This window comes from Spinacia oleracea, chromosome 2 (genome assembly GCF_020520425.1).
Source record: "Spinacia oleracea cultivar Varoflay chromosome 2, BTI_SOV_V1, whole genome shotgun sequence".
In the NCBI taxonomy this organism is placed as follows: Eukaryota; Viridiplantae; Streptophyta; class Magnoliopsida; order Caryophyllales; family Amaranthaceae; genus Spinacia; species Spinacia oleracea.
In genome coordinates, this window is record NC_079488.1 from 22,111,282 (window position 1) to 22,139,244 (window position 27,963).

Genomic DNA, 27,963 nt, shown 5'->3' on the forward strand with positions numbered 1-27,963 from the left:
TTTAACTCAAAAGAAGAATCCAAGTCATCAAGATGCCAAAATAAGCACACATCGAAAAATAATAAGGGCACGTACCCTTGCCAGAAAGAGCACTCACACTCCTAGGCACTTAGCCAATACTCAAAAGATCGCTTTGCCTCAACTGAATGGGGGCTAGCGCGAGCATCCATGACATCTAAAGTACTCGACTTGACCCTCCCTAAAGCAAAGTAACTCACTCAAAGACCTTCTTTCACCACTAGACACAGTCATAATCGCCAACAAGTAGTAAAGGTAGTAAGCTTGCAATAAAAAGGATTATTCTACGACATCGCCCCATCGTTCCTTCGAACACAGGGCACCCATTCATGGTAATTCGAATGCTTGCTAATCACCTTTGAAAAAATCAGAGATTGCCAATAGGACTTGGCACTTAACCAAGGCTCACCCTACTTAGACATATGACACGGGCATCTAAAATCGAAATCTGAAAGCATCACTAATGAGAAGACATAATAGCAACTGGGGGCTAAAAATTGAAATGAAAGAGCTAGGGAAAGAACTAAGTATACCTTGACCTTTTCTGCAGACATACACCAAGTAAATCTAAGTCAGTTTGAGAGCGGTTTATATTCCCGCAATTCTGGAAAAGATGGCCCTAAAAGCCCAAAGCATGTACCACACGGGCACAAGTAATATCTTGACGCGTGCACCCTGGCTTCCAGCAAATCCTTAGACAGCATTCCAAAAATCGTAACAGTATTTTGATTCACTCATGTGATCCTGTACGAACCCTTCTATAAGTCAAATTGCTTAGGACATCTCGGATTGTACACAGTAGGACTCGGACTTTTAATAAGTTTCAAATAATTTTCAAAGACTTTTTCGAACATAATAAAGTGTCATTGGTTTAATCTAAGTATGTGTTTTTCAAGTGAGTCAAAGATATTTCTAAATACGATTATAGGTAAAGAAAGGCACCTAGCTTTTGGTCAAGGCACACTTCAACATGTGACTACCTTGACCATGGCAATGTCGCACAATACGACATTTACAAGAGAAGTAGCAAATCACTACTCGAACGTACCTCGCACTAAACGAGTCTAGTTCAAACTATTCATGATCCATGTCACCATGAACGCATAAAAACGTATGCCAAGCATTATAGCACCAAGCCAATCCCGTAGCTACAATTGGGGGCTTGAGAAAAACACTCTAAAAATGCTCGAAATGACGATTTTATCGCAAATTCTCGACGCTAATGCTATACATACATCATGGGGGCGCAATCCTAAGATTTGATCGTGTAAAACGAACCTTAGAATGGCTACAATCCCTGCCAAATTCTAAAGCACTACTTAGAATATATAAAGTCACCCCACTAACAAAGGGTAACTGAAAATCGTGAGTCACCAAAACTCCGATCAAACTACTGCACATAACGCTCGCCCTATAAGCACCCGTTACACAGTCTACGTCGTTCCAGAGCAAAAGCGAAAGAAAAATCAAGGATAAGAACTGTCAAAATATACCTAGAAATCATTTTCAACGCCCAGAGCTGGGCGCCGATATCTTTAACGCCCCAGCCTGGGCGCCGAATCTTTCTGGGTACCAAATTTTGCCCAGATATAAAAACAAGAAAGAAACATCTATGAATCCTCGCATCGAACGAAGTAATAAACCGTGCACGCCCACGCAGAAGGTGCTACACTTGTTCGAGCACCTGAACGAGGCGTGATGAAGTACTCCAATGCAAAAAATAATAATGATACCCCAATGCCTGGAGAAATGTTCTAATACACGCCGTTAGGCCACACAATCCTACATTGCACCATAAGTTCAACCGTCCCACGGTAGAAGCCTAAAAAAGAGTGAGGCATATCGCACTAATGCGGGCACGACCAAGAGCATGTGTAAAAGAGGCAAAGACTACTTATCGCCCAAATTCAAAATGCAAGCCACACGACTTCTACATTAAGGATTAAAGGTAGCAAAACATTACCTGTTAGGTTATGATACATATGACATTACATAGATCATGCGGAAACAACCATTAACCCAGGACAACATATTATTTACACATAATCATATAGCATAATTTAGATGCATACTCTTTGTTGCGTGCCCTCCCTAGCTGCGCCCGAACCGAACAAGAACAAGTCTTTAGGACTCCAAGTGTCGTCCCTCCGTAGATAGTCCACAGTACGTCCGGATCCGCCTTAAGATTGACCAACTAGAATCGCCCTTAAGGTACTAGAAAATTTCGGCACTTTTATGAGCAAGATGTGTGTTTTAGTTTTCTCTCAAAAACTCACTTTTTGAATACTTTGAAACTTGTTATAAATTGTGAGCCCTAGCCTCATATTTATAGGGGTATGGAAAGGGAATCGAAATCCTATTCAGATACAAATTAATTAAACCTAGAATCCTACAAGAACTCTATTTTAATTAATTTATCAAATAGAATTAGGAATTTAATCATTAACCTAACTCTGCATGTTTTAGGAAACGTGCACGAACACAAACACTTGCACACACACGCACGGCAGCCACGATGGGCCCCCATGCGTGCGCGCGAGCAGCAGCCCACGCAGCGCCCGCGCGCGCTGCGCGCTGCGCGTGCTGTGCGCGCTGTGCGCGCTGCGCAGCCTGCTGGGCCTGGCCTTGCGCTGGGCCTGGCGTGGCTGTTTGTGCGGCGCGCTTGGCTTGCTGGGCGATGGCCTGGCTTCGTGCTGGGCCTCGTCCGGCAGGCCTCGTCCGATGCTTATTCGTACGATGCGCTTCCGATTAAATTTTCCGATTCCGGAATTCATTTCCGATACGAACAATATTTAATATTTCCGATTCCGGAATTAATTTCCGTTTCGAACAAATATTTAATATTTCCGTTTCCGGAATTATTTTCCGATTCCGGTAATATTTCCGATTCTGACAATATTTCCGTTTCCGGCAATATTTCCGATTCTGGCAATATTTCCATTTCCGATAATATTTTCCGATACGTACCATGTTTCCGTTTCCGGCAACATCTACGACTTGGATAATATTTATATTTCCGATACGATCCATATTTCCGTTTCCGGCAATATCATCGTTTCCGGAGTATTCATTTCTTGCCTGTGACGATCTTAGCTCCCACTGAAACCAAGATCCGTCGGTTCCGAATATTCATAGATGGAGTATTTAATGCCATTAAATACTTGATCCGTTTACGTACTATTTGTGTGACCCTACGGGTTCAGTCAAGAGTAAGCTGTGGATTAATATCATTAATTCCACTTGAACTGAAGCGGCCTCTAGCTAGGCATTCAGCTCACTTGATCTCACTGAATTATTAACTTGTTAATTAATACTGAACCGCATTTATTAGACTTAACATAGAATGCATACTTGGACCAAGGGCATTATTTCCTTCATTACCTACCACGGAAGGGATAGCTCGCACCTACATGAGCGGAACCCCAAGGCATCTTTCTCAAAAGAACCTACAAAATCGTACGCCAAAAGGAAGCATCCCAACATGCATACTTGGGGGCTCCAAGCTACGAAACAACCATAGAGAAATAAAAAAAATCTCGAAGCAAATGTTTGAACAATCGAAAGGGCACGACGTTTGAGCCCACTTCATGAATGGGCCTGAACCCTATCAAGCTTCCAAGCAAACTATTCAAAATCAGTCATTGCTCAAAAAAAAATGATTCAAGTAAACTAATTAATGGACCGCACACAACGGCCATTCTATGAACGCCCTTTCGCACATCGAACATTCACGAACGCGTTCAAAAGAAAAATATATACGAGCGATCAAAATATACGCCTCAAGGTATGTTCCTCGGGCCATATAGACTCGCCCAGCTATTGCAATAACTGTACACCTTAAAGAGCGACGGTTCCTTTAAATAATCGCCCCAAAGCGACAAACACCGTAGTCCACCAATCGGCTACGGCTTTTCGAGAAATCATCACGATCACTCAACTCATTCTACGTTCCAAAAAATAAAATAAAAAATAGAAAAGAAGAGAATACGTAGAATGTCCAAGTGAAGTAGACGAACGAACGAACAAGAGGCCAACTGTGTCATCAAGAAACCTCGCCAGAAATCATTTTCAGCGCCCAGTGCTGGGCGCCGAAATCTTTAACGCCGAGGCGTGGGCGCCGAAAATGAGCCCAGACCCAAAAAGGCCCCTGACTTCTATAGGGCCCTGCCGTATCTGTTCGACTCGAAAATTACCGATTTCTGAAAGTCGCACCTCACGGCTTTGTTAAGAGTAGCACACCACTACAAAGGTCGCTCGCACTTACGAGCACAATCCCAAACACGATCAAGGACATTACAGAATGTGTATCCCCAAGGAACCTCTTTGACAAGAAATGACCGTCAAGCCCGAGTGCTTGGGGGCTCGAAAGAAAATATATACTCCAACAAAGAGTGTGCGAAGTCAAAATCATATTCCCGGACGCTATACACAGTCCCATGTTTGGATAATCTCAAAAGAAAAAAAAAACGGATTCCGACCTCAGAGTAAAGGTCGCCGTTGATACTTGTACATGGTCCTCTGATCAAAGACCAAGCGGTGGCAAAATTGAGCCGAAAAGACTAGCTCAAAACCATGAAAGAAGATGACCACAAGACAATGGTCCGTCTAAACACGTTGTCAACCCACATTCATGTTGCAACTAAATCCGAGCATCCCTCGAAAGAATTCGCTCCTACAAGAATGAATAAAAAGAAATTCTCAAAAGAAATCACAATGAACACAGGAAATAGGAACTTGCCCATCTTCAGCGGGCAAGATCGCGTCACGAACCACGCGAGTTCCAAATTGAAAAAACGAATTCAGGGACGTCCACCCTCAGCGGACAGGGCTCGCCCACCTTCAGCGGGCGGGGTCTGCGTCACTAGCCGCGCAGGTCCTCAGTTTTCGAAAAATAAAATCTTTAAAACAAAAAAACAGGCTCACCATCTTCAGCCGGCAGGGTCTACGTCACAAACCACGTAGGTCCTTATTTTCAAAAAAGCACAAACAAATTTCAAAATAGATTCGTCCACTTCTATCGGACGGGGTGTCCACCCTTAGCGGACAGGTTCGCCATCTTCAGCCGGCGCGGTCTACGTCACGAACCGCGTAGGTCCTTATTTTCAAATTTCAAAACAGATTCGTCCACTTCTATCGGACGGGGTGTCCACCCTTAGCGGACAGGCTCGCCATCTTTTGTCGGCGGGGTCTGCATCACTAACTGCGCAGGTCCTTAGTCGCTGCAGCGATAACTTTTTTCGGTGTTCCCTTTTTCCAAAAATTAAAGGATTGGTTTTCCGTTTTTCCAAAAAAGAACGATGTGCTGGATTTTTCTTCGTTTTACGTCCCACAAAAACAAGGGGGTTTTCTCGTTTAGCTAGCTCTGAAAATGAGAATCTTTAAAAACATTTTTACCTCGTGGTTGGGCTTGGCCAGGCCCAATTACACTTTATAGCTTTAATTTCGAAAACATCTGTAGCTACTCCCAATGACAAAGTGAGGGAGTTTCTACGTCTCTTTAGATACTTCCAATGACAAAGTGAGGGAGTTTCTATACTATCCGTTGACAAATCCCAATGACAGGTGAGGGATATATGTCGACACTTCAAGTGATGACCCTTAAGTCAAATGTTATCACTCGGGGGCTCGTAAGACCCTCGCAAAAGCAGGTCACCAATCACCATGACTTGTGTGGCGCACTCCGTCTAATACTTTGACCATCGTCTTACTCCAAGACTCAGTCAAAGTGGGGGCTAACTGTAGACACCTACTTTTTTCCCATTTCCGAAAGGGAAGGTTCGATGATGAGAATATAAATCTCCACTTGACAACGCATCTTGTAATACCCCGAATTTTTAAAACTCGATTAATTATGTTTATTAGCGCAAAACCGTTTTAAATCTTACTTTTTGACTTTCAATTTAACTACTTTGACTTGGAAATTTAAATATTTTAATGGTAAGAATATTATTATTTTGATTTCATAATTTTTTTTATTTTATTAAAGGTTGTAATTATTTTTGATTTAAGTTCAATTAGAGGAGTAAAATTCAGAAATTTTCCTAATAGTTTGCAATTACCAAAGTACCCTTTTTTTTTTTTTGAGAAACCAAAAATCAGTTTCTTTCTTCCTCCCTCCTCCTTCTCCTTCACGCCACTTTTGCCATGGAAGTCAAAGTTTGCTTTCCAAATGTCACCACTACTTTTCATCTTGCCTGAGTCATCAATGAAGGTGGACACTTATCAGTAATGCAAAGCCTTAGTCACTACACTCTTGATCTCTTCTTTACATTTGTCAATTCAAAAACTTGAACATGAGCTCACTGCATACATCAACGGACACCCCTTATTGCTATAAATAGCCTCTTAATTAGACTGGAAATTCAAGCCAAAACAACCACCAACGCCACCTTGTGGCCACCGCAAACACCCCCACATCCCTCCCCTGTTCGCACACCTCTGCCTCCCTCGTTCTTCGCCTCTGCCACACTGCCCAGCCACGCAGCCACCACCACTTCCGGCCGCTCACACCTCCTAAATAAATCCCCGCTCCCACCCTCATCGTCGAGCCACCTCAGACACCCCCGGAACCACCGCAGCACCGCACAAATCCCCTGTTTTCCCCTGTTTTACTCGACCACCCTCGTCCCCTTCCTTTTTGTTCCGCCGCACCGCAATCACCATCACCGGCGCGCTTTAGCGCCACCGTGCCGCCCAGGCTTCAGTCGCCACCTCCCTTCTCTCTGCCCTTCCTCTTCGTCCGTCCCCTGTTCCTTCGCGGCTCCTCTGCGCCTTACGGGAAACAAGTTCCATTTGGAACTTTGTTTTCCTTTATTTCTTAAGCAGAGGCCCAATTCCCTTGGCCCAAATTTCCAAAGTGAGTTTGTTATTTTGCCCAATTATTTACCAATCTAATTATCTTGTAAAAATAAAACGGTTACTTAAACATTTCAATTAAATAAATTCTTAATGATAATATTATTATATATTTCGACAGAGTTTTGGTTTAAATGATATTCGTATAAAATCGATTTATGGAATATGAATTTAGATTGAAATTTTTGATTAAAAATAACATTTTCGTTAACACTATGAAATTATAATTCGTAAATTCAATTATTTATAAACTTAATATAAAGTATTAATTTTAAAGTATTAATCGTTTAATAACTAATTGAATGATTTAATATTGTGAAAGAAATCAAACTCGGAGCTCAGGAAGAACGATCCATCGAACAGGGAATATAAACTACGGTTGAGGTAACATCTATTGCTAACACCCATAATCCCCTTATAAAATGTGTTTTATGAGATTATGAAATATGTTTATAATGATATGTTTTTATAGGATTGTGGGATATGAAATATGTTTATAAGTGTGTTTTATGAATGATGATATTTAAATGTGTTTGTGAATGATTTTATAAGAATGATGTTTATGAGTTACGAATAAGATACGAAACATGATAAATAAAAGTGTAACCGGTTCTGGCAGTTAGTGGGGTTACTATTTCTAGGTCGTGCACGTACCGCCGTACCGCGGGACACCCAACAAGGGAGAGTGCTCCTTGAGGGTTACCGCAAGCTAAAAGAGAAACTATTTAGGTACGGGCGTATGTCCAACAAGGGAGAGTGCTCCTTGAGGACTATCGCAAGGTGGGAGACGTCCCGCAAGGCTAACTTGTCAGTTACCAAGTAAAAAGAAGGTTTTAAGAAAGATAATGGGAACTATCAAAGTTTCAAGTTATAAATGATGTTTTATTGCATTTATGAAAATGTTTTACTATGTTCTATTCTCCCTGATTGCAAAGTAAATAAAATGAATTGAAATGAGTTTACGCTGTTAGGGTAGTATGTTACTGGGCCTCGGCTCACGATGTTGCTTTTGTTTTAGGTACGAAGAAGATCATGGGATGCCTTAGAGTGAGGATGCAACCATCAAATTCACGATCGATGTTTAGCAGAGACAATTATGTCATTAGTAATAAAGGGATGTATTAATTAAACTCTAAGTTTGATCTCATGATTTGAGTTAGATTTTAATACTAATATTAACCAAATGCTAAAAGTATTTAAAGTATATTTAGTAATTGAAAAAGGTTATGTCGCCTTGTATTTTCCACGAGGGAAATACGGCAAGTGACGCTCCGACTAAATTAGGGTTTCCGCTGCAAATTAAAGATAATTAACCTAATTAATGGTGTTTAGAAGTCGGGGCGTTACACATCTCCAATAAAATAACGAGTCTCAATCCCCTTTTCATTTCACCCGAAACCTGCTATTTATAGAAACCTGCTATTTATGGAAACCTGCTAAAAATAGTAACTACCGTAATGGGTAGTTGTTAAAAGTGGCAAGTCATAAAAGATAGAAACCTGTCAGAATTAGGTGTTGCACTCCAACATAAATCCTAAATGAGATAGAAATTGCGAGAGAATCATGTTCCTAATACGATTCGAAAATAAGAGTTACGTATTAATTAAAATCCTAACGAGCCTAGAGTTCGTAACGGGCCCAGATGCATTCCATCATAAAATTAATACGCATTAAAAGACTCGATTAAGTCTCATACACTCCGGATTCTAAGAGTCCGAATCTGACAAAGAAACGGCCCAAACATCAATTTCAACGCCCAGCCCTGGGCGCTGATATTGCCTGGATCCTATTTTCAGCGCCCAGAGCTGGGCGCCGAAATATTTGACGCCCAGCCTTGGGCGCTGAAAATACTCGGGTACGTGTTCTTTCCTAATTCTTCGTGGATTAGAGTTCTACAATTCTATCTTTCCACGAACTCCTTTCTATAAATATAGCCCCAAGTTCGACGTGAAAATGACACAACACACAATTATTATTCTGAGTATTGACTCTAAACCCCTAAGCCTAAGCCTCACGCTGCAAAACTGATCACGCGTTCTGTCGCAATCGATCCAAACATCGAACAGAACGTATCCTGTCCTATAATTTGAGATTCGTTAAATAAAAGGAGAAATAGCAAAGTCAAAGTGGTTAGTATTCTGAGAACCGTGACGCACCTCTCAAGGGTGCGTCGTAATGTGTCCCTCTTCCATGGTTTAATTTCTTTCCTCGCCCTTTTATGAACTGTTAAACTAATTAAATCTGATTGTTCTATCACGCCTAATAAAGATAATATGTTGGGAAATTGGATTATCATGCTAGGTCCCTTAATACAATCTAAATCAGATAATCGCGTTCGATCTAGTACTATATGTTGCATATTGTTAAAATCAACTCAGATTAGTTTAATAGTTAACGCATGTCCCTTCAATTATTTATGCTGAGCTAGTAAGGATATCCTGCCTCTGGAGTTATCGAAGAGCGAGTACTCCTCTCGGTAGTTACAGTCCCCCGAACCCTCAATCTCTACCTTGCGGGTGTATGTTGAGAGATCCCCACACCAGGGATCACAAGGGAACCTACGGCCGTCGTGGTCAAACATAATTGCACTCCCTTTATGTCACGATAACCGAGTTTTGTCAGTTTTTCTCATTGTCGTTAAAAACTGAATGGCGACTCCTATATTACTAGTCAATTGGGTGTAAACTCACAGGAAATTCAATTACACTTGATTTGACAAAGAGAAACGTCACACCCACGAGGGACAAGGTCACGCATTAGCCTCGTGCTTTTTCGACCCCCTCACACTTGTTCGGTTCGAGCGCAGCTAGGGAGGGCACGCTACAAAGTGTATGCATCCTAGACTAATTATATGATTATGTGCAATTAATATAATTCCTGACATTAAGGTTTTTCCGCATGATTTATGTTGTTCATATGTATCATAACCTAACAATGGTATCACGAGCCTCTTATTATTTTCATAATCTAAATTGCATAACATGGTTAAATTTTACAAATTTGCAAAGAATTAAAAGGGGTGATTAATTTTCGGAATGCATCCTTCTGTTCTTGTTCCCATGTCAGCTCGGAGTCCATTTTCCTCGGACGCCTTTCTTTTTGATAGGTTCTGCTTCTCCTCCTGGGAGGGTCTTTGGTTTGAGAGCTTTGAAGAAGGGTGCCCCTTTGTCCGAAGCTTTCGATATGAATCTCGACAATGCGGCTAACCTACATGTTAGCCTTTGCACGTCTCTTTTTGTCTTTGGCTCGGGCAAATCTAACGCTGCCTGGACCTTGTCCGGGTTTGCATCAGTTCCCCTTTCGCTCACCATGAATCCGAGGAACTTCCCTGACTTCACCCCCGAAGACACATTTCTTCGGGTTCAGCTTCATTTTGTATTTCCTCAGGTTGGCGAAGGTCTCGGCCAAGTCCTTGATGTGGTCTTCCTCCTTCACGCTTTTTACTATGGAATCGTCCACATACATGCACCTCGACGTTCCTTCCTTTTTGATCGGCGGAGACGTGATCAACTAGCCTTTGGTAGGTGGCTCTGGCATTTTTCAATCCGAAGGACATCATTCTGTAGTTGAACACTCCTGTGCTTGTGATGAAGGCGGTTTTTGCTATATCATCAGGGTGCATGAACACTTGATGGTACCCTCAAAAGGCGTCCATGAAGCTGAGCAGTGCATGGCCACTGGTAGAGTCCACTAGCTGATCTATCCTCGGGAGGGGGTAGCAGTCTTTTGGGCAGGCTTGATTCAGATCTGTGAAATCAACGCACATGCACCATGAGCCGTTTGCTTTCTTGACCATAACCACGTTGGCTAGCCACTTGGGGTACATGCACGGCTCGATGAAACCTGCCTCTTGCAGTTTCTTCACCTCTTCGGCGATAGCTTTGTTCTTCTCTGAGGAGTAATTCCTTTTTTTCTGTTTGATTGGTCGAGCCTCGGCATTGACATCCAGCTTGAAGGAAATAATGCCCTTGGTCCAAGTATGCATTCAATGTTAAGTCTAATAAATGCGGTTCAGTATTAATTAACAAGTTAATAATTCAGTGAGATCAAGTGAGCTGAATGCCTAGCTAGAGGCCGCTTCAGTTCAAGTGGAATTAATGATATTAATCCACAGCTTACTCTTGACTGAACCCGTAGGGTCACACAAATAGTACGTAAACGGATCAAGTATTTAATGGCATTAAATACTCTATCTATGGATATTCGGAATCGACGAATCTTGGTTTCAGTGGGAGCTAAGATCGTCACAAGCAAGAAATGAATACTCCGGAAACGATGATATTGCCGGAAATGGAAATATGGATCGTATCGGAAATATAAATATTATCCAAGTCGTAGATGTTGCCGGAAACGGAAACATGGTACGTATCGGAAAATATTATCGGAAACGGAAATATTGCCGGAATCGGAAATATTGCCGGAAACGGAAATATTGTCAGAATCGGAAATATTATCGGAATCGGAAAATAATTCCGGAAACGGAAATATTAAATATTTGTTCGAAACGGAAATTAATTCCGGAATCGGAAATATTAAATATTGTTCGTATCGGAAATGAATTCCGGATTCGGGAATTTAATCGGAAGCGTATCGTACGAATTAGCATCGGACGAGGCCCGCTAGACGAAGGCCCAGCACGAAGCCAGGCCATCGCCCAGCGAGCCAACACGCACCATCGCACGCCAAGCCTCGACCAGGCCCAGCGCAAGGCCAGGCCCAGCCAAGGCCTGGGGCGCGCGCGCGAGAGCACAGCAGCAGTGGGCCGAGCGCTGTGCGTCTAGTGTGGGCCGCAAGGCTTGCGCGGGTGTACGGTGCTCGTGCAATGCTTGTGCGAGAATCCTAAAGCAATCGGGATTCGAAATATGATTAAATCCTAAAACTATTAGATAATGATTATTTAATAGAGTCCTAGCAGGATTCTAATTAAACTAATTAATATCCTAATAGGATTATAATTCCTTTTCCATACCTCTATAAATAAGTGCCTAGGGTCATAATTTATAGACACGATTGAAGTATTCAAAGGGTAAGTTTTGAAAGAAAAATCAGCCATACACTTGCAAACACAAAAGCCGAAATTCCTAGTGACCTTAAGGGCGATTCTAGTTGGTCTAACTTGAGGCGGATCCGGACGTACTGTGGACTATCTACGGAGGGACGACATTAGGAGTCCTAAAGACTTGTTCTTGTTCGGTTTGGGCGCAGCTAGGGAGGGCACGCTACAAAGTGTATGCTCCTAAATTATGCTAAATGATTATGTGTAAATAATATGTTTCCTGGCATTAAGGTTTTCCGCATGATTTATGTTTTGTCATATGTATCATAACCTAACACAGCTTGTGACAGATCATCTCCGAATCTATCCCTGGCATATCGGCTGCTGACCATGCAAAAATGTCTTTGTGATCCCTCAACAACTGGATCAGATCGATTCGGAGTCCCGAGCTTAGGCCTCTGCCTATCCGGACACTTCTGTCTGAGTCATCCTCTAGGGGGATGTCCTCCATTTCTTGATCTGGTTCGGGGGAAAGGGTTTCTGGTCGAGCATCAACCTCCGCGGGCTTTACCAGACTGCTCGGCTCTGCCTTTCTCCTCTTAGCCTCATTTTCCTCTCTTGGGGGGAAACTTTTCTCATCCTCATCTTCAGGACTGTCTCCTAGCTTCGGCTTTCGGATGGCAGTGTGACAGGTTGATCTTGCCACCTCCTGGTCACCTGTTCTCCGTTCGGCGAAACTTGCGTCCGAGACGTACATCATCATCTGGTGGTACGTGGATGGGATTGCTTGTATCTTGTGAATCATGGTTCGTCCCATGATGACATTATATACCGAATCGCAATCCATCACCAAGAACTCCTCTCGGACGTTCCTTGCCGCTAGGCCTTGACCAATGGTGACGGGAAGGGTGATCTTTCCTCGGGGAATTGTTGCGGATCCTTTGAAGCCGATCAGTGGGTAGCTGACCTTAGTCAGTGACTCCTCTCCTTCCTCGAGGATGAGCTGCTCGAAACAGTTTCTGAAGATGATGTTGACGGCGCTCCCTCTATCGACCAGCAGTACTTTGTGGACGTTGTGGTTGTTGAGATCCATTTCGATCACCAACGGGTCATCGTGTTTGTACTGGGTTCCGAGGCAATCATCAGCAGTAAAAGTCATGTTCGGGGGTGTGGGTTGATTCTCCCCTACAGTGCTGAAGTTGACTCGGTGGGAGAGAGATCTCAAGTGCTGTTTGCTGGCGTGGCCGGACCTCTGTCCTCCGAACACCACGAGAATGGGTTTTTTCTTTTGCCCTTCGGCCTCATATACTCTTTTCTAGGCCGGTTATTGTGGTTTTCCGGCCGCCGCTTTTTCTTTCTCCTCCCTTCGGTCAAGCAAGTATTGTTTTAGGTAACCTCGGCGGATGAGATCCTCGATGTTATCCTTCAGTGAGTTGCATTCCTCAGTGGTATGGCCGAAGTCATCGTGGAACGCACACCACTTGTTTTTGTTTCTGCGAAGGGGGTTTGATCTGATCTTGTCTGGCAATTTCCACTTCTCGTCATTTTTGTGGAGGCTGAAGATTTCTCTTCGGGGTAGAGTGAGTGGAGTGTAGTTAGTGTACTTGGGTTGAAATTCACCCCTTCTCCCATCTTTCTTCGGGCTTGCATCTCTTGCACCCACCTTCTCTTTCCCTTTTCTTGAGTTGCCCTCGGGCTTACTCTGATTCATTTTTGTGTCTCTCGTATCCGAGGGACCTCTCAGCCTTGCTGCTGCTTTGTTGAACTCTTCCGTTCTGATGAACGCGTCTGCCATTTGAAGGACGTCCGCTATTCTGGAGGGGTTTTTCATTGACAGTTTATCTCGGAACTTCCCCTCCCAGAGCGCGTGCTTCAAGGCGAAGATTGCTACGTCTGGCTGCAGGTTCGGGATGTTAGTGGATTCCTTCATGAATCTGGCCATGAAGTCTCGTAGAATCTCGTCCCTTTCTTGCTGTATGGAGGTTAGCTCTGCAGTAGTTCATTCTGGGCGATTATTGCTCACGAACTGTACGCAAAACCTCTTCTTCAGCTTCCTCCAGCTTTTGATCGATCCCTTCGGTAGCGATCTGAACCATTCTCCCGCAACCCCCGTTAGCGTGGTTGGGAAATATTTGCACCAGCAGGCCTCGGAGTAGGGACTTAGGAACATTTGCTGCTCGTAGGAGATGACATGATTCCTCGGATCCGTGATCCCGCTGTATGTTAAGTGCGCTGGTAGCCTTACTTTGGGGATTTCCTCTACGATGATATCATCTGAGAACGGAGAAGATGTTGGGGTTATGATCCTCTTTCCTAGCCTCGCCCTGATACCTTCGCTCCTCGAGTTTCCTCTGTGGGACTGCTCGGGGGCGTGTAGGGGGCTAGAAGTTCGGTCACTCCTCTTTCTCCTTCTCGACCGACCGCTGGCCTCGGGTAGCCTACTGGACCCACTGGGGCTGCCCAACCTGTCATGGACCGAGGATCGCAATCTGCTATGTACCGAGCTTCGGATCCGAGTGCGGTCACTTGCTCCGCTCTGGATAGCTTGGGGCGTAGGAGACGGTGTTTTAAACCATTCTGGCTGTTGTGCAGCTTTCTGTTGCGTGTCCCACGTGCTCTCTCTCCATCTTGTCGTCAGGTGTGTTCCTGACATTGTGGAGAGATCTTGTTCGGGCCTCGCAGTTTCCTCGTCAGACGGAGGCTTGTTCATCAGGAGCTGTCGCCTGGCTCTCCTTGCTTCTCGGCGATCTGCTGCCTGGGCTTGATCTTTCTCATTGAAGAGGAAGTTCTGCATGATAGTCATGGCCGCAGCGAGCTCTTCTCGAGAAGGGAGTGGAGGTCTACTAGTTGTGCCGGTGGCCCTTGTTGGCTGCGATCTCGCCCCTGACTGCCTCGGCGCCCCGCGTCAGACTCTGAATATGTATGCACAAGGACGTCGTCATGATTGTCGTTAAGATTTTCCATTTTTGGAGTAAAAGATGGAGCGTTTTTCAAGGTTTTTAAGTGTTCTTCCCCACAGACGGCGCCAAATTGTTCCGGTGTTGAAGTGGATGAAACAATGGGCTTCGTGGAAGGCCCTTTTGAATGTGTTGAAGATCTTACTAACTTGAATGAGTTGAGTCTGAATTCACCTGCACAATAGCAAAGTTACTAGCCTCGGGGGTGTTTCCGAGGGAAGCCCCTCCGATGCCTAAGTAAGAACAATGCTCGGATTCTAGAGAGAAGTTCCCTAGAATAATAGTCTTAAGGCGGTAAAATGGACGTACCTTGAGGTGTGAGCCTTGGCGGCTTATTTATAGTGTTTGTGTAATAAATGTGCCCTTAGGTATTTATTACTATTGGGCCTTGGGCCTTGTTGGCGGCTGACAAGCCATTCGAGTTGATGGTGGGTTTGATGTTGTTGTGTTGAGCCATTGGGCTTTGGATTTAGTGGCCCAATTGGTATCCAATTGGGAGCCCAAACACTAATATTGTTTGATAACATATTAACATGGAAATCCTACCTAGTGCTCCGAATGCTCTCCAAAAAAACCCCCTTTTAATTGTTTTTTTTATGTTTTGTTATTGTAGTCCAACTTTTTTATTAGCGGATTTGAAGCGCAATATTATAAGGTTTGCATTTATAAAAAGATGAAAAATTAAGGATAATAGTTGACTAAATTCGACAAACCCGAATTCCGTATGTTTGGTGTTTGTGTATTTTTCATCACCGTACCTAACTTTTGGGACAATCTCGAGCCTATTCCATACTAAATTAATGTTTATGCTTTTTTGGACCATATGACTCCTGAATTGTTCATTCTACTATTTATTTATGAAATACTAATCCATTTCTAGTTAATTACCAACGTTAATTACTTTACAGTTTACACTACCTAATGTATAAATCAGTAGATGATATTTCGAGCTTTTACGAATCCTAGTCTCATAAACAACCTTGCGGAGTATTAAAGTTAATATATTTGACACTAAATTAGATGTTAAATATATATGATAACTACAAATAGAATTATATTACATCAGATCAAAATACAAGTATGTAAAAGTAACTTTTTGTTTGAAGGAAAATGTAAACGTAAAAGTTTACCATATGCTTTGTAAATCTCCTTACTCCAAACCATAATTTTTCTTTTACTTATATAATCTGCAAATCTAGCAAAATAAAAAATTGTCAATAATTTTTTTTGTTAAAAATTCAAAATAAACATTTAAACACTTTTTTTTTGAGGGAAAAAATAAACATTTATACACTTACCTTTAATATATCAATCAATAAAGATCTGAATAGCAAACTACTCCGTATATAATCAAATTTAAATTCAACAAATATAACATTAGATATGGAAATATGGTAATAAGAAAATTAGTTGAAGTAATTAATTACATCTTTTTTTTTTTATAAACAAATTAATTCATTGATAAAAAGTCATACGACATCTACATAAAGATTTAAATCTAACAAATACATAACAATCAAATCAAATAAAAACTTCCTTTTACCATAGCTACGATCGTAGTATATCAAACATTCTGTATACCCTCTTTGATATCGCTGTGATTTACAGCCTTCATTGACGAGGGGGGTCTATAGATCTGTTGTAGCCGTGACAAATATGATTTCCGTCTGATTCGTCTGATTGTAGTCGAAAGATTGACATCCTCTTCGATCCCGCATAAATCTTTACCAAAGAAACAACCTGAATTAAACTAAACACACAAAACTTAACTAAAAACAACCCACCATAAGGGTACTTACTACAACGAAACAATCAAACCCACCATAGGGGTACTTACTACACTGAAACTATGTAGTTTTATTGACATCTAACGCAAAAACACAACAGAATTGAAAGAGAAGGGGCGAAAATAACCAAATTTCCGAAGAAAATTGGCTATTTCCGCCCTAGAAAACCCTAGTTTTTGTAAACCCTAAAAAAAGAGAAAAAAGGGAGAGAGGGAGAAGCGGCAGTTGTTATATGCGCGTGTTTTCTAATTTAAGTAATTAATTACATCTAATAATCAATCAATTGAAAGTTTACCTTACAAATTATATATTTACGAACTTTGCATCATAATCTCCCCTCCAACTATAATTTGCATATCCTTGAAAGAAATTTCAATAAAAATAAATTATTAAACTCACATAAGATTTTCTAAACAAAAATAATTAACAATAAGAAGAGTAGAAAAAATAAAAAAAATCAAAACACAATAGCATATTATGTTCTTTATACATGATAGTATGTTGTTTTATTTTAACTTCCCAAAAAAAAAATGCTACGTGGGAGTTGAGGTAGATTGCACAACCTCAACTACATTATACAATTATACTTATATAAAGCAAATATAGTGGTATGAAATTTTAGAGATAATCACAAAAATGGATAAAATATACTTCGTATCTTTTAATAAGTCTTGCACGCAACAGGTGCACGTTAACATTTACGTACACCAAAGATTCACACGTGCCAACTTCACGTATATGGCAAGAGGAGATAGAAAGGAACACCCAAAAAGATCGACAACTGAGCTCTCTGCTATCTCCTCATCTCTTCAATTACTATCATGAATCTCTTGTCTTCAATTGTGATCATCAATCTCCTCTCTACGATTGCGATCATCGTTCTCTTCTCTTCAATTGCAATCAAATCTTCATTCTTCTCTTCAATGAATAATTTTTCTGCAATTAATTTGAACTACACCATTGAAGACCTATATTGGAAACTCGACCGACTTATTGGAGACTTGGAGGAAGTCTAAATTCAGGTATTGATTAATTAATTACGCATATTAATCTTCAATTTCAAGCAAAAATAGAACAATTATGCTTCAATTTAACATACATGTCACTGAAAATCCAGAAATTCAACGAATTAATCCTTCAAAGTTATGAATTATCTAAGACGATCCTCCTCATCCTTCGAATTACTCTAATGGTAAAGTGGATTCTACTATAGGTAATAATCTTAATATTTACGGTTTTTTCATGAAATGCCCCCGAGGTTTGCAAAAACGCACCAAATACCCTCGCGTCTTTCGAATCACATAATATACCCCTATTTTTTCCTAAGTTTGCACCAAATACCCCTAATCCGACCTTCCGTTAGTCCTCTGTTAAGTCATGTTTATAATTCACAGAATGCCCCTATTTTAAAACTTATTGCACAATATACACCTATTTGTAAACTAAGTTGCACAATATCCAAACTGCCTTTTTTTTTCTTTTCTCTCCACCCTTTCCTTCTCTTTTCCTGATCCATCTTCTCCGGTGCAAACAATCAAATTCGAAAAATCAATTACTTCCATTCACAATAATCGCCCACAAATTGGACTAAGATTGGAGAAACAAGAAGGGCGGACTCAGAGAAGAACACACGAGATTGAGCTACTTAAAACACAAAGACTGCAAAAATTGAGCCACTTTATCAAAGATATTCAGATCAACGACACTTGCAACAACACTTACAGGGAATTCCTTAACTAAGAGCTTCATACTATCTTAGTAGTAAATGTATTTTAGCGCTAAGCATAACAAACTAAAACTAACAATTAATCATACACAAAGGAAGATCGTCAAATACAGTGGGGGACTCTTTAGCAAAACAAGGCATCCATCGTAATTCAGAGTTTATAGCCTGGTTGTAATTGATTTCCCATCCTCAACCTCCTATGCTGCCAATAACTGGAATGGTTTTGGTTTAGCTAGGGGAAGTGCAATTGTAATCTCATTCCCAAGTAATAAATGAGAAGATTAACTATCAAAAATAAATAAAAAGCTAAAACTAACAATCAGCCCCTGAATTTGTCAAGAATTCCCAAATACAAAGCTAAATGCCTAACTGTATTTGATGCTTATACCTGGCCATTAGCGACGAATAGCAAGTGCAGAATTCAAAGCTAAATTCCCAAATTGAATGTATTTGATGCTTCTCTGATATTGCACCACCTGGATAATCACATAACCCCTTCAGCCTCCCACCATCACAACCCCGAAAAAAGGAAAAGGAGGCTCTCTTCTCCTACCCCCCCCCCCCCCCCCCCCAATATAAATCCTATTTTTGAATCACAGAATAGTAGAATACCCCTATTTTTCTCTCCCACCTCATTTCTTTTTTTCTCTAGAAATCATTGGAGCCAACACCAATCGATCAACAAAGAAACAACACAACAAAATCCAAGCCAAATAGCAAAACCAACACAACAACGACTAACACGGAGCAACGGTGTCAGGGCGAGATACAACCAGTAGCGCGGTAGGCCGGTGGCGGAGAAGTGAGGGCCACAATTCACGAGCCGACGACCGAGCCGACGACCGGTGGTGGGTCTCCGACAAGGCGACAACGGTTGGAGGTGGGCGGCGGCGATCGACGTTAATTTAAGAGCAAAGATTTGAAGAGTTGATAGGGGTTTGCGTGAGGTTTCTAAACCTTACTCGCCGGCGACCAGAGAGCAGGAGGAAGAACATCTGAGAGGAGAGAGAAAGAGAAAGAAGTTGAGAATTTTTTTTTTTTTGGAATTTATGTCGAAAAACATGTATTAAGGGCAAAATAGTAAAATGTTACTAACGGCAGACTAACGTCTGTTAACTGAAGGTGCATTTCATGAACAGTACGGAAAAATAGGGGTATAGTATGTGATTCAAAAGACGCGAGGGTATTTGGTGCGTTTTTGCAAACCTCGGGGGCATTGTTTGTACTTAAGAAAATTAGGTCAAAATAATTTGTATCTGATAGTCAGTTTGAATTGCTTTACTAGTGCTATTAGTGTGATTTTGGTTAAGTTGTTGTATACTTTGAATTTGATGGATTTGTTATTTGGTGATTAATGCACCTGATGCCCTGCCAAAGTTGAATTTGGGTGACTTGCACTAGGAGAGAATCCGCATTTGAGGGATATCAATGGTTGTTGATGTGATCTTGCTACATGATGGAAATTGATCTCATGGAATTTGGATTGGTAGTCAGTTTGAATTATTTGTTTAAAAGTTACCCTTTTGTGGTTAAAGTTAGTAATATACAAGTAATAGTTTGGGATGTGAAGGTGTGTAGTTGTTTATATGGAGCAGGAGATGAAGAGTATACGTTATTATATACTGTTGTTGAATTTGATGGATCTGTTATTTACTGATTGATGCACCTTATGCCCTGCCAAACTTGAATCTGAGTGATTTGTACTTCATGGAAGGTGATCCTAGCTTCAGGCACTAGGAGAGAATCCGCATTTGAGGGATAACAGTGGACATAGAAGCTGAGAATGAATACAAGAATGGCCCAACCAAATCATATGATTGAACTTGGGATTTCCTGATTGTTGATAGGAAAATAATTAGTTATATTCACCTATTAGTTATATTCACCAATTAGTTATATTATCAGAAGAAAGAACTTGTGGCTAACAAACCACTAGAATCGTGTACTCCGTACATCAGATGGTTTCTAGACAAAGGTTTTCGTCAGATTTGCTTCTGCTAACGAACCACAAGTTGGTCCTGGACTGAGGGCTTGTTGTTAGTTTGTGAGATTTTAATGCAGTTGTGTCTGGTGATTGTTAGTGGGTAATGGCATAATGCTAACAGTTCAAAGCCTTTTAGGCTTTGTACGGACTTGTATCTGGTTTGAACATTCTGGAGACGATTGCTTACTGTTGTTATTCATCCTGCATTTCTCCATGCTATCTAAGTTAACATTTGGAGCAGAAGTTTAATATCATTCTGCAGTGTCAACCTTGAAGGTTCGTTCGTTCTACATTTGTTGCCAAATTTTATATACTCACAAAATGCATAGCATGGCTGTATATTATAAAATCAATATTAAGAAAAACTGTTAACTTGTGTGTTCTATATGGTGTGTTTTTATTTTTGTAAGCCTATTAGCTCAACTGGTCGAGCACCGTGCAACTGCGCGGAGATGTAGGTTCAAATCCTACATAGGCTATTGGTTTTATTATGAAAAATAAATTGACATTTTGGCGTAACTTTTACTACAACAGAGCTAACTTTTACATTGATATTCTTAACTTTTACGGAACATATTGATATTCTTTAATTTTATCTTAAAGTGAAACCCAAGAAGTTAAAGTTAGCCTTTTTTAGTAAAAAAGAAGTTAAAGTTAGTTTTTTTCATTAAAAGTCAGCATTCATGTAGTAAAAGTTAGCATTAACTGATATAAGATTTTTCTTAACTTTTACTACACCAGAGCTGACTTTTACATTGATATTCTTAACTTTTACGGAGTATATTGATATTCCTAATTTTTATCTTAAGTGAAACCACATAGTTAGCTTTTTTCATTAAAAGTCAGCATTCATGTAGTAAAAGTTAGCATTAACTGATATAAGATTTGTCTTAACTTTTACCACACCAGAGCTGACTTTTACATTGATATTCTTAACTTTTACGGAGTACATTGATATTCTCAATTTTTATCTTAAGTGAAACCCCAGAAGTTAAATTTAGCCTTTTTGAGTAAAAAAAAAAAGTAAAAGTTAGCTTTATTGCTTTAAAAGTCAGCGTTCATGTAGTAAAAGTTAGGTAAACTGATAGAAGATTTTTCTTAACTTTTACTACACCAGAGCTGACTTTTACATTGATATTCTTAACTTTTACGGAGTATATTGATATTCCTAATTTTTATCTTAAGTGAAACCACAGGAGTTAAAGTTAGCCTCTAAGAACAATTTCCATAACTTTAACCTACAGACCCACAACTTTAACACATAAAATTACAAGATGTGAAAAAAACAGATTGCATGACTCACATTAGCTGAAGAAAGGAAGAAATATAAAAGTCAGACTTTTAGTAGTTAAAGTTAAGTTATTAAAGGTAAAAGTTAGGTTTGAGATGGCATAAGACTGTCTTAACTTTTAGAACAATTTTCATAACTTTAACCTACAAAACTACAACTTTAACACAAAAAACTACAACGTGTGCAATAAAAATATTGGATGACTCACATTAGCGGAAGAAAGGTAGAAATATAAAAGTCAGACTTTTAGTAGTTAAAGTTAAGTTATTAAAGGTAAAAGTTAGGTTTGAGATGGCATAAGACTGTCTTAACTTTTAGAACAATTACCATAACTTTAACCTACAGAATTACAACTTTAACACATAAAGCTACAATGTGTGAAAATAAAAATAATGCATGACTCACATTAGCTGAAGAAAGGTAAAAATATAAAAGTCAGACTTTTAGGAGTTAAAGTTAAGTTAATAAAAGTAAAAGTAAAAGTTAGGTTTGAGACGACTGAAGACTGTCTTAACTTTTAGAACAATTTCCATAACTTTAACCTACAGACCCACAACTTTAACACATAAAATTACAAGGTGTGAAATAAAACAGATTGCATGACTCACATTAGCTCACATTAGCTCACATTAGCTGAAGAAAGGAAGAAATATAAAAGTCATACTTTTAGTAGTTAAAGTTAAGTTATTAAAGGTAAAAGTTAGGTTTGAGATGGCATAAGACTGTCTTAACTTTTAGAACAATTTTCATAACTTTAACCTACAAAACTACAACTTTAACACAGAAACTACAACGTGTGCAATAAAAATATTGGATGACTCACATTAGCGGAAGAAAGGTAGAAATATAAAAGTCAGACTTTTAGTCGTTAAAGTTAAGTTATTGAAAATAAAAGTTAGGCTCAAGACGACGGAAGACTGTCTTAACTTTTAGAAAAATTTATATTACTTTAACCTACAAAAAACCACAACTTTAACACATAAAATTACAAGGTGTGGAATAAAACAGATACGCTTAACTTTTATTTGTATTCTTAACTTTTATATTAATATTCCTCGTAACTTAGTTTGCAACTTGCAAGCATGTAGGCTATGCGGGATTTGAACCCATATCATGTACATAATTGCACATTGCTCTACCGTTTGAGCTAATAGCCTTTAGTAGTAGCATTGGAAAAATCAATAGAACAGACTATGAATCTGATTCAAGGTGTACCGAGAAGAGTTGCTTCGAGAAGGTGATGAACTATAAGGACTTGTTCTGTGGAACTAATGGCAGCAACGTCCGTGAAGCGCCAATGAGCATCAAGGAGACCATATACGCTTGAGAGGAACAACACAAAACATCGTTGCAGACAACGTTTCAGCAACCACAAGACCTCTGCCAAGATCAACTGGCTTAGCCCATTCAATAGAAGTTTTCTAAAAGGAGTTCTAAACAAAAGGATTAAAAGCAAACATCTTCTGTAAAAGAATGATACAACAGTTCATAGATTGCACTTTGCAGCAAACAAACATTAGTGTTCACTTCCTTGTCATCCATAATCCAAAGCTATAACCAATATGCCAAAGTATCCACAACAGAGAATCTAGATTACACAGCTTAGATTTCCAAAGAAAACACTGAAAATCTAGCTTACCTAGCAGAAATTTCAACATCAGGCTTCCTGCAAACGAACATTAGGCTTCCTGCAAACGATTTAGATTCAGGGATTACACAACAGTCGAGCGTTAAAGCTAATAACAACTACCTTAGGCAGGGCCTCAACCAAGGCTGGTACTATGAAATCAGACAATTGTTTGACATAGGATTTATCACAACCTTGAAAGCCCTTTCTCCACAGCTAGTTTTGCAGAGAGCAACAGTTCACGCATAATTGTAAATCGAAACAAAAACAAACATAAAAAACAAAATCGCAACAACACAAACACAGAAAAACAAATTCTCAACCTAATTCGCAGAATAAATCCTAAAAATCGCAACAATCAATAAAACCTATTAGAAAACCTAAATCAAAACATAACATTGAAGCATTATGCACAATGAAGAAAAATCTCGCAGAAAACCTAAAATATGAAAACCTAAATTAAAAACATATGAAGAAAACTAACCTTGAAGAACAATTGAACAGAACGCAACGAAATCGCAGCCAAATTGCAACCAAATCGCGAAGAACTTGCAAGGAAATCGTAACAGATTTGCAGAAGAGGGAGAGAGTAAAGAGAGGAACGCGGTTGAAGAGAGAGAAAGATAAAATCAACGAGGAAGCCAGACCCACGTCAAAATAGAAAAAAAAAACAAAATTTCCAAATAGACTCACACGTGTGAGTCTATTGGGCTTGCCTAAAATAGGTTTGGTGCACAATAAATTGCCTTACAACCTTTGTAAACAAGATTTTGTGTATATCTTTTGTATGGGATTAATCCTTTTCCTCCGCAAAAAGATGAATTTTAATCTTTTTTAATTTTAGTGTAACGTTGTTTATCTACTTTTTTTTTAATAAATATGAAATTAGTTAATTATAAATTGATGACATGGAAGTCTTATGTGGCGCTCTAAAATCTCTCTAAAAAAACACCCCTTTATATATATGATTTTAGCCCGTGCGATGCACGGATTCTATTAATTATTATGTTTAAATAAAAATTCTATTTATATACTGTGAGGGGGGTCGAAAAAGCACGAGGCTAATGCGTGACCTCGTCCCTCGTGGGCGTGACGTTGTCAGATCAAGTGTAATTGGATTTCCTGTGAGTTTACACCCATCGACTAGTAATATAGGAGTCGCCATTCAGTTTTTAACGACAATGAGAAAAATTGACAAAACCCGGTTATCGTGACATAAAGGGAGTGCCATTATGTTCGACCACGACGGCCATAGGTTCCCTTGTGATCCCTGGTGTGGGGATCGCTCAACGTACACCCGCAGGGCAGAGATTGAGAGTTCGGGGGACTGTAACTACTGAGAGGAGTGCTCATCGATAATACTCCAGAGGCAAGTTATCCTTACTAGCTCAGCATAAATAATTGAAGGGACATGCGTTAAACTATTAAACTATTCTGAATTGATTTTAGCAATATGCAACACATAATACTAAATCGATCGTGATTATCTTATTTAGATTGATTTAAGGTACCTAGCATGATAATTCAATTGTCCAGGGTATTATCTTATTAGGCGTGATAGATCAATCAAATTAATAGTTTGACAATTTTATAAAATGGTGATGAAAGAGATTAAATCATACGAGGGACACATTACAACGCACCCTTGAGAGGTGCGTTGTGGTTCTCAGAAAAACTAACCACTTGGCTTTGCTATTTCTCCTTTTATTTAGCGAATCTCGGGTTTCCAAGCAATGTTCCAGTATTTAGGCTTAATTCATCAAGCTACAAGGGGCAGGATGCGTTCTGTTCGACTTTTGGGTCGATTACGACAGAACGCCGGATCAATTTCGCAGCGTGAGGCTTAGGCTTAAGGCTAGAGTCAATACTCAGATTATGGAATTGTGTGTTATTTTCACGTCGGTTTTAGGCTGTATTTATAGGAAAAGAGTGTGTGGAAAGATAGATTTTAAGATATGAATCCAAAAAGAATCCGGAGATAAAACGGCCCCAGGCACTTTCAGCGCCCAGGGCTGGGCGCCGAAGATTTCGGCGCCCAGATCCAGGCGTTGAAAATGGGATCTGGGCCGAGTTCTTGTCAGATTTGGACTCTTAGAACACGGAGCTTTTTGGGAGATTTATCCGAGTCTTTTAGTGCGTATTAACTTATGACGGAATGCGTCTAGGCCCGTTACGAACTCTAGGTTCGTTAGGAATTTAATTAATACGTAACTCTTATTTTCGAATTATACCAGGAATAGAATTCCTTTGTAAATTCTATCTCTTTTAGGATTTATGTTGGAGTGCAACACCTAATTCTGACAGGTTTCTATCTTTTATGATTTTGCCACTTTTAACAACTACCTTTTACGGCAGTTACTATTCTTAGCAGGTTTCTATAAATAGCAGCTTTGGCTGAAATGAAAGGGTGATTGAGATTCGTTATTTTATAGGAGATGCGTTGCCAAGTGGAGATTTATGTTCTCATCATCGAACCTTCCCTTTCGGGAATGGGGACAAAAGTAGGCGTCTACAGTTAGCCCCCACTTTGACTGAGTCTCGAGATGAGACGATGGTCAAAGTACTAGACGGAGTGCGTCATACAAGCCATGGTGTATGTGACCTGTTTTGCGAGGATCTCACGAGCCCCCGAGTGATAACATTTGACTTAAAGGTCATCACTTGAAGTGTTAACACATTCCTCACGCGTCATTGGAATTTGTTAACTGATAGTATAGAAACTCCCTCACTTTGTCATTGGAAGTATCTAAAGATGTTTTCGAAATCAAAGCTATAAAGTGTAACTAGGCCTGGCCAAGCCCAATCACGAGGTAAAACGTTTAAAGATTCTCGTTTTCAGGGTTAGCTAAACGAGAAAACCCCATTGTTTTTATAGGACGTAAAACGAAGGAAAATCCAGCACATCTCTCTTTTTTGGAAAAGCGGAAAACCAATCCTTTGATTTTTGGAAAAGGGAAACCATCCTTTGATTTTTGGAAAAGGGAAACCATCCTTTGATTTTTGGAAAAGGATAAACCAGGAAAAATTATCGCTGCAGCGACTAAGGACCTGCGCGGTTAGTGACGCAGACCCCGCCCGCTGAAGGTGGGCGAGCCTGTCCGCTGAGGGTGGACACCCTGTCCGATAGAAGTGGACGAATCTGTTTTGATGTTTTGAAAATAAGGACCTACGCGGTTTGTGACGTAGACCCCGCCCACTGAAGGTGGGCGAGCCTGTTTTTGTTTTGAAGATTTTATTTTCTTTTCATTTTCGAAAACTGAGGACCTGCGCGGTTAGTGACGCAGACCCCGCCCGCTGAAGGTGGGCGAGCCCTGTCCGCTAAAGGTGGACGCCCCGCCCGTTGGAGGTGAGCGAACCTGAGTTCGTCTTTTTTATTTGGGACTCGCGTGGTTCATGGCGCGATCTTGCCCGATCGAGGTGGGCCAGTCCCTATTTCATTTGTTCTTGGGATTTTTTTTGAGAATTTCTTTTTATTCATTCCTGTAAGAGCGAATTCTTTCGAGGGATGCTCGGATTTAGCTGCAACCTGAATGTGGGTTGGCAACGTGTCTAAACGGACCATCGTTTTGTGGTCGTCTGCCTTTCGTGGTTTTGAACAAGTCTTTACGGCTCATAGGATGTATGTCACCGTTTAGAACTGGCCTAGTTATGCCATTACTTGGGTCCTTGTGAAATGACCAGTGGGACCATATGTGAATGTTAATGGAGACCTTTTGCTTTGAGGTCGAGTTCATTTTTGAATTTGTCCAAGCACGGGACGTAGCTTAGAAACGTTGTTTCAACTTGCATCCCTTTTTTGAAACGCATATTTTCTTTCTTTCGAGCCCCCAAGCATTTGTACTTGGTGGTCGTTCTTTGCCAAGAGAAGTACGTATTTTATAACGTCCTTAATCGTGTTTGGGATCGTGCTCGTAAGTGCGAGCGATCTTTGTAGTGGTATGCTACTTTGATGAAGTCGTGGAGTGCGACTTCATTTTCCTGGCAACAAAGTTTGCTTCATTTTTCAATAATTAATACATCGAGCTTACTTTGGCCCGGATTGATCTTTTTGACAAATAAACGCTTTTTAATTTGAGAAACCAACGACTTGATTTTTTTTTTTTTTTTGTGTGTTTCGAATAATGACCTTGATTATTATTTTTTCTATATTGCCTTGAAAAATGTACACATATTTTTCTTGAGATGAGTCTAAGTTTCGACAAGCTTTAACATTTGTTTTCACTATTCAGGCTCTAAAGGTGCTTTGGGCTTGATCTTGATTACAATAGGGCCTCGTGTCTACTAACACGGTTTTAAGCCCTTTCCTGCTCCGCATTTTGAAGGATCCGGGCCTTGGGCTACATTTCCGGCGCCCCTGGCCAGGCGTTAAAAAATTCGGCGCCCTTGGGAGCTGGAAATTCTATTTTGGCAGTTTTTCTTAGTTTCGGATTTCTTAACACGTTTCCGAATGGGATTAGGATGTCACTTGATGCTTTCGTGTATATATAGGGGTTAAGTACGTCTTTCTTTTTCACCACTCTCAATCTTTCTCTCTTTTGCAATTGCTTAGCTTTTATTCCCCCCTACTCTTGCCATGTCGATTCCTCCCTTCTCCCTCCAACGAGTTGTTAGGCGCTGGCTAAGAGCCATTAATCCCACATAAAAGGCTTTGTTGAAAGGATACCACTTAGAGGCATTCTTAGGCTTACAACAAATTAATATTGATTATAATTTTCTGTATGC

At 40.3% G+C, this 27,963-nt stretch overlaps 1 protein-coding gene and 1 long non-coding RNA gene across 2 annotated transcripts; one reads left to right on the forward strand and one right to left on the reverse strand.

Moving 5' to 3' along the window:
- Positions 1-6,398: 6,398 nt before the first annotated feature.
- On the forward strand, positions 6,399-8,066 carry LOC130466826 (uncharacterized). Its single transcript, XR_008926970.1, has 3 exons — positions 6,399-6,874; positions 7,196-7,257; positions 7,892-8,066. It is a non-coding gene; the product is annotated as an uncharacterized lncRNA (long non-coding RNA).
- A 4,134-nt stretch (positions 8,067-12,200) lies between these two features.
- On the reverse strand, positions 12,201-13,028 carry LOC130467270 (uncharacterized). The gene is made up of 2 exons (XM_056835738.1): positions 12,344-13,028; positions 12,201-12,253 (listed from the first exon to the last, which is right to left on the reverse strand). Exons 1-2 carry the CDS (start codon positions 13,026-13,028, stop codon positions 12,201-12,203), a joined length of 738 nt encoding a protein of 245 aa, XP_056691716.1.
- Positions 13,029-27,963: the final 14,935 nt, after the last annotated feature.

Excerpts from the sequence above, each read along its gene's own strand:
- LOC130467270 (XM_056835738.1), bottom strand. The coding sequence starts at position 13,028 with ATGACTTTTACTGCTGATGATTGCCTCGGAACCCAGTACAAACACGAT. Across the intron at positions 12,254-12,343 it reads AGAGGATGACTCAGACAGAA|CAGCCGATATGCCAGGGATA; the intron begins GTGTCCGGATAG and ends TTGCATGGTCAG.